A 10,199-nucleotide genomic window follows, 5' to 3' on the forward strand; every position below is an offset into this window, starting at 1 on the left:
GTTTTATATGCGTTAATTTTGAGGCCCATGCTCTTCATGCTTGCATCTAGTTTATTCAACATTCTTTGTAGGTCTTCGATAGACTCTGCCATAACAACCTTACTATGTAAAAATTTTTCCTTTCGCACTGAACTTTTATTCGTAAAAGGATGCATTATTTAAACACCTACAGCGTCTTTTCAGGTTCTAATCAGCAAACAATTATTCAGTTTAAAAATAATGGAATTTGTAATGTTGAGAACTTTCTTTTATTTATTTAAAAACAGTTTTTACAGAATGAGAATTTCTTCTATTTTAATATGTACAAACGAAATGGTAAGAGATTATTCGATATTTATAATCTGGCAAATATGAGAATTGCAGTTTTACTATTTTCTTTTTACAATTTTCAAAGATATCAAAGAAATCGAAATTTCTTATTTCTTTATACTTGTTGAATGGTCAAGTAAGAATAAAAGAGTCTAAAAATTAAAATATAAAACATTATTGCGACGTAAAATGTTGCCCCTGTTTAACGATTAAGTCCAAACAAAATGACATAAAAAGCAATTCAAATATTAGCTTAAATCATATAAATCGAATAAGAAAAACCTAGAGTTAAAGACATTGATTAAAGAGTAAGAAGAAAAATGAGCATGTTTTTTTTTTGACAATGATTTAGGAATAATTGAAGTGAGACTTCTGTACACGCTTTGTGAACGGGTAAGGCTGCGATGGTCCGAATGAAACACTTGCTCCTCCACTGTCGCTTTAGACTCCTACTACGCAGTATGCAAACGTACGTCGCGTCGTGCCTCAGTTGAAGCATAATGAAAACGACATTCATTGCACATAAAGTACACAATTCCGACGAAATGTATATTCCCTACAGAAAGGAACACTTATGGTATTTGGAATGAGTCATGTCATAATATTGTTTTTGTTTCTAAACAATTATATACCAGCAGCTTAAAGTCCTCTTTTAGAAGAAGTTAGTTGGAAATTATTTGATGAAATATAGTACTAAGAAAAGAAAGCCCGAACAGTCATTGTAACAGGTTCTCGACATACAGCACATGTTGTCATACCCGGAGCACATTTTACACAAGCCACCATGTGGCCACAGGGCAGAAATACTACGCCTAGTTCTTCATTGTAACAAATTTTACACATCCTCGCATCATCTACGCGTAAGACCTCTTGATTACTTTTTACAGATTTTTGACACTCTTCTTCGGGACGATTAGATTGATGTTTACTTGGCCCTGGACTACTTTCAATCAAATCCTTCTCTTCTTCTGTTTTCGATTGATCCACTTTCTTAATACAGCTCGGTAAATTCATTTGCATAGTCTCCTGAAAAAGATAATCATATATGAATATGACAAAAGCGGCTATCCACTAAGGCTAAGAGATGGCATGATTAATTACAATTCTTCTAGGGGTGTGTAAAACTTTTGAACCCCTGAGCGTAGTAGTTTGGGCCTTTTTTGGGTTCAGATTGGCTATGTAACTTAAACCAAAAACCGGATTTGACCTAAGTTTGGTTTAAAAAATTTCTAAAATTTACGTTTATTTGAAATTAATATGAGGACGAGAGTGAACCTCAATTATTAAAATTAAGGGAATAAAGAACTAATGTACAAAAAGTAAGCATAGTAGTTTTAAAGTTAATGTAGGAAATTTATTTGAAAGGAAAAAAAATTAATTACGTGGTTTTTCAAGAGAAATGGTTCTCATGAGCTTAGTGTCTCGAATTTTGGAGCAATTTCTTCATGTTCCCAGGGACATGTACGCCGCGTGCTAGCTTCAGAAAGGTAAAAAAAATGTTCAATAATGTTCAAGAAATTATAAAAAATGTTTCAAACTCGATCCTAACATTCTTATTTGTTAAACTTGTGATACTTCTTAAATATTCGATTTTATGCTTTTATTACATTCTTTAAACATGAATTTTCGCATTGCAAGGAATAGTAAAAACTGATATGTTGATATAATCTGATCAAATATGTTGATATGCATATATGTTGATTCGTGTAAAGTAATGAAAAGAGCTCGCATAACATGAACTGAGGACCCTCTATAGAAGGACGCGACAATGTTCCTCCCACCACTAGCCCTCAGGCACGTTCCGGGATAGGAAGTCGTCATACCACTTGCGCGCGCGCTCCGCTTGAACACTACTACAAGAGCATAACAACAGCTATATACCGTACCTTCATATACAGTTCTGAGCTGGTTATAATATTTTGAGAACGGTCATTGGCCTTCAATTTTGATAATAAATGGAAAAAGTTTATCAAATTATTTAAATTAATTTTTCTTAAATCATTCGTAAAATTTTCAAAGTGGCTGCTTTAATCGAGGGAAAAATTCCCAGCCATTTCCCGGTACTTAAACCCTTTTCACGGTCATTGAAATTAAAAAATCGAACTCCTATGGCTGCCACTTTTTTCATTTGGAGTACTCAAAACTGAACTTCAAACTCAAAGTGGAAGCATTTTAAATTAGGAACTTATAAAATTGAAGCTCAACCTTTTTTTCACTTAAACGCACAATAATTTCTACATATAAAATAGAAGGTTTGAACACTGTTCAATTGAACCATTTTTTATTAAAGCCCAAATTTTTGAAAAATGAAATGAAAAAAGGAGGTGGAACTTGTACGACTGCAGTTACCGATTTACCTTCTTTTAGTACTTTCTATGATAACATTGTTGAATTTATAACTAAATAACAAAATTATCTAAATTCATTTCAAACGTCAATATCATTAATTTGAATCAAAACAGAAATATAATTGAGAAAAAACTGTTACAAAAATAGTAACATGAACTTGTCACTGAGATTGGCCCTTCTTACACCTTCGTATTATTCTCCGATGTATTGCACTGTAATTCTTAATGTGTGCGTTCACATAGTTCTTAAGATGTCGAGGGGACATAACCGCTCCGTCTTCACTAAACAAATCTATTGACTTTTACCACAATTTTAACAATAGTCTCATCATATAAATACCAAATTCAAATTTTTGTATAGGCATGGAATCAATTTTTCTAACTTCTATTAAAATTTCTGGTTACACTACGTTTTTTCACTATTCACGTATTCGAACCTAACCTTATTTTTCTATTTTTCTAAGGACATGGATCTCATGCATTAAGAAAGTTACACGGAATCTTTTTTAAAACTGTTTTAAGGTATTATCTTTTGATATATTCTCTCTTTTGATATATTCTCTCTTTTGATATATTCTCCGTTTTCATTATATTGCTTCGCTTTTATAATTTAAATACGTTTACGTATTAGAGAAATGGAGCGTCAAGGCACTGTTCTGTAACGATCTTAGACCAGATATGTGCTGACGGTCGGGTCTTTTATTTTTAAATTTGCAACTTACAATTTTTTAAACCCTCCTTCTTATAATATATCAAAAACCAAAAAATAAGGAATATATTCCTGAGAGGACCCTGGCTTTTTCAGCAAAAAATCATATCTGAGAATTTGTCACGAACGTTAAATCAGTTCAATAGCGCAATTGGCTAAGGCATCGGCTAGAGAAATACGGGTTAGGTAGTGCAAGTAGGGTTACAATTAGTGATGTTCGAGACGAGAAACACCGAGCCTGGCTCGCTTTCGTCTCGTTCATTCCTTGGTTCCGTCTCGTTTTCCTGGGCCCATTCCTCAGTTTGTCTTGTCACTTTCTTTTTCGTCCCGTCTCGTCCTTCCTCGGTCTCGACTCGGTTTTTCCGCGGAATGCGACGTTCTTTTGCCACTCTGTCGCGCTAATGCTAATTAGCGTTCTTTAATAAATAGTTAAAGTCTAAATATGATTACATATTATACTTTTTTATCTATTACTGATTAATTTGATATCGAAGACGACTATGTTTTGGTAATTTCAAAGATTTAAATTCACTGCATTAGTGTATCATTCCAAATGAAATATTTATTTTGCCAATTATAAGAATAGAATAAATGCAATAGAAGGGTAAAAATATAGATACATTTTCAAGTTATTTAAAGTTTAAAGACTTTAACACTAATTTAATTTTATAATTTTTCATAGTAGAATTTCAAAATTTTGTGGCATCTAATTTCTACGGTTGGTAAATATAATATATTTGTCGGGACGTTTACAAAATCGAATGTGCGTAACTACTTGCATCACTTTGACTACTATACTTTTCTGAAATTATATGAAATTTGAATTATAATAAGTATTAAATCAATCATTGATAACACTCATAAACTCATATGATAACCACACAGTCGAATATTATCACGTGCCACCGGGAATTTCAAAATCCCATTTAATTAACATGGGGAAATTCGGAATTTTCAAAAAATTGAATTCATGTTCCGGGGTTTCATCAAAACGTGCCAAACTTTTGAGGGCTTGAAGAGGAGTCTACGAAATAAAACCATACTAACAACTTTTATTTCCAACGTATTATTGTTACTTTTTAGCAATTTCCGTCGTCTTTTTCATACAAATAATTACTAATGGGCAATTTAAATAATTTCCGTGACCTTTTAAACCATTTTCAATTGTTTAAACAAATGTAAATTATTTAAACAATTATTTATTCTCAAAAAATGTAAAAAATCGCATTTTTATTTAAATTTTTTAAATAAACAATAAATAATTGCTTCAATACAATTACATAAATATAAAAGACAATTACAAAATTTTGCATTTCAATTAGAAAATACGATTATTTTTTACAGTTTTTTGGAAATAAATAATGGTTTAATTATTTTACATTTGTTTCAATAATTAAAAATGGCTTAGAAAGTCATGGTAAATATACAAATTGTTCATTAGTAGTTATTTGTATCATAAATATGACGGAAATTTCCAAAAAGTAACAATAATGCGCAAAAATGTAGTTTTTCATTTTTGGGTTTCATTTGGGGCGTTGAGGAGAGGGGGAGGGTTGATGCGAAATAAAAGTTATTAGTATGGTTTTATTTCGCACACACTCCTCTTCAATCCCTAAAAAGATTGACACGTTTCGATGAAAACCTGGAACATGAGTTCAATTTTTCGAAGATTCATCATTTCTTCATGTTAATTAATTGAGATTTTTAAGTGACCGATGCCATGTGTTAATATTCGAATTTCGAACAAAAAAATTACGGATTTTCTTTCTCTGGAAATGGAAACTTTCGGAGGGGATGTCTTACCCTCTAAAGTGAAAAAAAAATTTTGCAATGCATTTTTGGATCACTCTAAGTGTATTTTTATATTCATTTGTATACAAAATTTCATAATTAGTAAACGCATTATCACTAAGTCGGAATAAAATTTAAAAAAGTTGAATCGCAGGACTTTGGAAAAATGGATAATCATGTTTTTTTTATTTATCGCCATTATGAGTCCAATTTTTTTAATATTGCATGTTTTTTATTTGAGTTCATATAGGAAAAATTAATTTTTGTATGGAGTTGTTAAAATGAAGAAAAATTTAAAAGCTCTAAAAATTATGAATATTTTTCTTTAACAGGGAAAAACTTTTTTATGTTTAGAATGTACTTCAATAAAAATTGAAAAAAAATATCAGATTCTTCAGAATAACGAGTTAAGTTAATGTAAAAAATTCAACAATTTGTCATTTTTAACGTTCTCATCTTTCTCAATTTTCTTGGAAGCACATTTTCAACATAAGAAAGTTTTTCTAGGCTAAAAAAAAGTATTTATAGAGCTCCTAGACTTATTTATATTCAGTTCCTTATACAAAATTTAATGTCCCCTATATAAACTTGAATAAAAAATCTGAACAAATCTGGGAATGAGACAGTAGAAAAGTTACAGTACATTTTTATATTATAGCAATAACATTATGTAGATTGTTTTGACGATGCCGAAACGTGATGTTTATCAATTAAAATAAATTATAGAATTGTGTTTATACAAAAAGAAATAACTAGGAAATAAAAGGTAAAGACTCCAGCAAACCAGTAACTGAACTGCACATAGTTACATTACAATTATTGCGATTTTCGTACTTTCTGCAGTATTTTCTCCAATAAGGATAATACACTTGGAAAATGTTTTCTGTCTGTTAGACTTGTCTTTTCAACACAGCAGCTTTAAAATTTTAAGCTACATATTTTCTTTCCGATTTACATCTATTTTATGTTCCAAATGTTCTTACAAAACAAAAATATCGTGTTTTATATAAAATGTATCAGGATGAAACAAATAATCTGAAAGTATATAATTTAAAAAGTCTACTGATATTTTAACAAAAATGTTCTCTTGTCATTTCTACGTCTCGGGAACAAAATGTTCCGTAACGAAGAGTCTTTTGTACTGAGCTAAAGCGTTTTCAATCTATAAAATATTTTATCTTCATACATGAATATACAATTATACATACATGAATTTCGTAGAGGTGAATTATAAAACCAATTGTGTTCTCATCATATGAGTTTATATGAGCCTTATTACTGACTTATTTGTTACTTAGTATACTTATTATACATTAAAATTAGATACCACAAACTTTAAAATTCTACTTTCAAATATAAAACATTAGTGTTAAATTCTTGAAACTCCAAAGGATTTACAAATATGCCTATCTTTTCAACTTTTTGTTTCATATATTCTACTGTTATAATTGGGAGAATAAATGTTTAATAATAACAACATAACATAATAACACAGTGAAGTTAAATCTTTGAACAAATCGAAACATAGTCGTGTTTGATATCAAATTAATCAGTAATGGACAAAAAAGTATCATTTCTAGTCATATTTTGACTTTAAGCATACATTAAAGAACGCTATTCAGCATTGGCGCGTCAAAGTAGCAAAAGAACACTCCCGCGAACTGTTCTCTGTGCTAGCGCAAATCTGCCGCTTTCTTCGGAAAACCCCGAAGCGAGAAACGAGGAAGAACGCCACGAGACGAGGAAGAATGAGACGAGGCAAAACGAGACGAGAAATAACGAGACAAACAGGTAATGTTGTTTCTGGGGATTTCTCGTTCGGCGGCAACAATAGTTTAAATCTCAAGCGAGTGTAATTTTTCAACGAGCTTAAGCGTGCGATTATGTGTGTATCTAACCGTGCGTTAATTGTGTTATTTAAAATATGAATTAAGTGCATCAAAAACACAAAAAACATTTTTTTTGTTACATATCCTTGTAAGATTGTTATGGAATTGTTACTGAACGACCAAAGAAATTTTTTACATCGTAACACTGTTACATATGTGTGATGGCACTATTTCAGAACAATGTTATTATGTAACCCTATTCCTAAATTATTCTAAAAATATTTTTTGATATATAAGGGACAGGCAGACGCCATCGTAAAAAATGAAATTAGGGACTGAATTTATTCGTTAATAGAATCGTTAAGTGCCAATTCGATTTCGAAACTCACAAAATTGTAAGTAAAGCATAAATCGAGAAACCTAAATCATCGTAACTAAGTATTGGAATTTTGATTCTGGAAGCCGACGATCGTACAAGACTCACGAAGCACGCGGATAAGATATTAGTATTTTACTGTTAAATAGACCTTGACATTAGTACTAAACGACCAACCACTGTTTTTTGTAGGTGAACCAAAAGAAAAATTAAAATGTATTTAACGCTCTTGTGGACAATTGAGCTGATCGTTGTTCAGTCATCGTTCTCGACCTGTGATTACAACAGCGAGTTCTACCGCGATCTTTAATTTGAGTTCAGTACTAAGGTATAGTATGAGTAGCTTGGCTCGATGAGAGGGACGACTACAAACCTGGAGAATCAATGCCTTTCTATATATAAATCGTTTGCAAGAACTGTTTTATAGATGAGTACAACTTACAAGCTAATATGGATGCTTTTGAACGACTTTAGGAGGACATCTAATGAGAAATGAATCAGCTAGAGCAGGCTGCCAAAAAAAGTTTCCAACTCAACTACCAAAACGAATAAGAACACGAAGGATAAATCCATTGATAGGCTTCTTAGGAAAAAATGCCGAACCTGTAGCCGGACTTCTAAAGTACGATGCCGGATAGCAAAAGCATCCCCGAAGGTCTCAACTAGAAGAAATTCATAAAGTGGCGGAAGAGCACAAGACACATCCACTACAACTACCAGTGCAAATCATATATGCTATTGGATCCACTAATGCTACTTCCACATCACTTAAACACTGAACTATACTTATGCATCAACTGAACTAATGCATCACTTCGAAATTGGTTAATGAGTACTTAAACGCCATTCGCGGCCACTCTCGGTATTTCACGCGCCTCTGCGGCAGGCGCTCGCGGCATCACTCATACCCAAAAATCGGTCTTTTTCCCGGCATGAGTGGCAGTTTCTTAGTGTTTTCCGAATATGTTCTCCTTGACGGGGAAGGGGAACTCTACGGTTCTCGTATAGCAGTATTCGGCAGACATGTAGCTAAGTTTACACACGAGCTTTTTTGAAAAAAGTTTTTTGATTCCATTTTTACAGCCCTTTTAGCTGAAAAAAAAACTGTCGAAACAAATTTTGTTGATTCAAAAGTCTGCCATATTTGGAAATTTGAGAATTTTCGAAAAAGCTCATGTCTAAACTTGGCCAACGCAACAAGAACTACAAAAAATCATTTCCAAGGGATCTGATGGTCAATAATGCATCCTACAAATAAAAACCAATTGACAAGGAAGTCAATCTTGAAAAAAAGAGAGAATAGCCATCCATAGCTGTCAGAAACTGCTGAATGTGATGTGCTGTGATCGCTACAGTGAACACTGCTTATCCAGACAGTGTCAAAAGTGTATCAATAAAACTCCTGCAACAGAAAATTTGACAACAAACCCTTGCATTTCTAAAATTGCATGGCTCAAAAATAAGAGTTCATAGACCCCAAAGCTATAATACCACTTAAATTAACAAAATATCTGAAAAGGACGTTAATCATCCAGCCACGTCAACTCATAGAAAAACTGAAAGAGGATTTAGATACATTTTTGTTCCGCGAAAGAAACATTGTCCACCAGTTTAATGTAATAAATACTCTGAAGAACAACATTCCTAATAATGATGCCTTAATACACATGGATCTTTCTCAAAATTATGCCGGCAAATACATCTGAAGAAATTCAACCCGTTCATTTTGGAGGTTATCTTATATAAATTATCCTTCACACTGCTATAGTTTACTTAGAAAATATGACTACGTCGTATAGCACAGCATTCTTAAACACATCTCTTTCCATAACTGCTATTTTTTCACATTTGCAACCCATTTCGAAAGCATTGCCCCCGATATCATGTGCCTTCACTTTTCAAGCACTGGACCCGTAGCCCAATGTCGCAACAAACCCATGTTTCATATCTTGGCTACAAAGTTATTAAAACAACTTCCAAACATAAAAAAATGTTGCTACATTAGTTTACGTCGATAAATAATCTATGGAAAAATTCTTAGAGTGATTCAGGAAAAGTGTCCTGGAATTATTATAAGCACTATTGACCATGAAGATATTAAGACAATGAGAAGTATATAACGCAAAGACTTTCAATGGCACCCTTAAAGTTCATCAAATGAGTGGAAAAGTTCGTTTAACAATACTAACAATGAGCAGTTTGAGCTGTTTCTGCGATTCTGATACATGCGAACATTTCAAAATAAGAGGCTTGACATATCAAGAGAACACATAAAACACAGTCGAAAATGTTTTAACAGATTTTGAATTTGAAAATGAAAAAGAATCTACGAATAGTTATGTAACTTCTAAACAAATGATTAGGTTGGATCACAAGGATGTCTTCGACGTAGCTAAGGAAGAAATTGTAGGAAAGTTACCTAAGCCCAACTTGTTAATGAAAGGAGATAGAGTATTTTATAAATTAAACCTTAAACGGCCAAAACGCCACAACCGGGACACTGCTTTCCAACGGCCAATAACTAAGACTATTCGACACTAGAAAAAATTGAGACATATATATTTTTATTGCTTAAGATCTCCTCTTTCCGACGGTGCCAATGAAATTCCTCAAAAAATTTAATTATTATCTAAAAATGCAGTTTAAACAAAAAAAAACGTGACTTTTCGTGCCTATTTTTTTTTGTGGACCATTTTCCAAAGCTTTTCGAGTCTGTAATTAACCTGGAATCTCAGTAACGGGTGAAATAAATGTCTAAACTTTGAGAATCCATGGTTCAAAGATCGATTTTTCGTTTTAGTATTTTCAAAATGGCGTCTTAATGGCAAAATTTTTGT

At 32.4% G+C, this 10,199-nt stretch overlaps 1 protein-coding gene across 1 annotated transcript in view; it reads right to left on the bottom strand.

Moving 5' to 3' along the window:
* Positions 1 to 303: 303 nt before the first annotated feature.
* LOC117167628 (baculoviral IAP repeat-containing protein 7-like) overlaps positions 304 to 10,199 on the bottom strand; it is a 27,286-nt gene continuing 17,390 nt past the window's right edge. Inside the window, exon 3 of the mRNA XM_033352705.1 lies at positions 304 to 1,335. Within this exon, the coding sequence (XP_033208596.1) occupies positions 1,003 to 1,335 (333 nt within the window). The 3' untranslated portion in view covers positions 304 to 1,002. The remainder of the gene's footprint in view (positions 1,336 to 10,199) is intronic.

This window comes from Belonocnema kinseyi, chromosome 1 (assembly GCF_010883055.1).
Source record: "Belonocnema kinseyi isolate 2016_QV_RU_SX_M_011 chromosome 1, B_treatae_v1, whole genome shotgun sequence".
NCBI lineage: Eukaryota > Metazoa > Arthropoda > Insecta > Hymenoptera > Cynipidae > Belonocnema > Belonocnema kinseyi.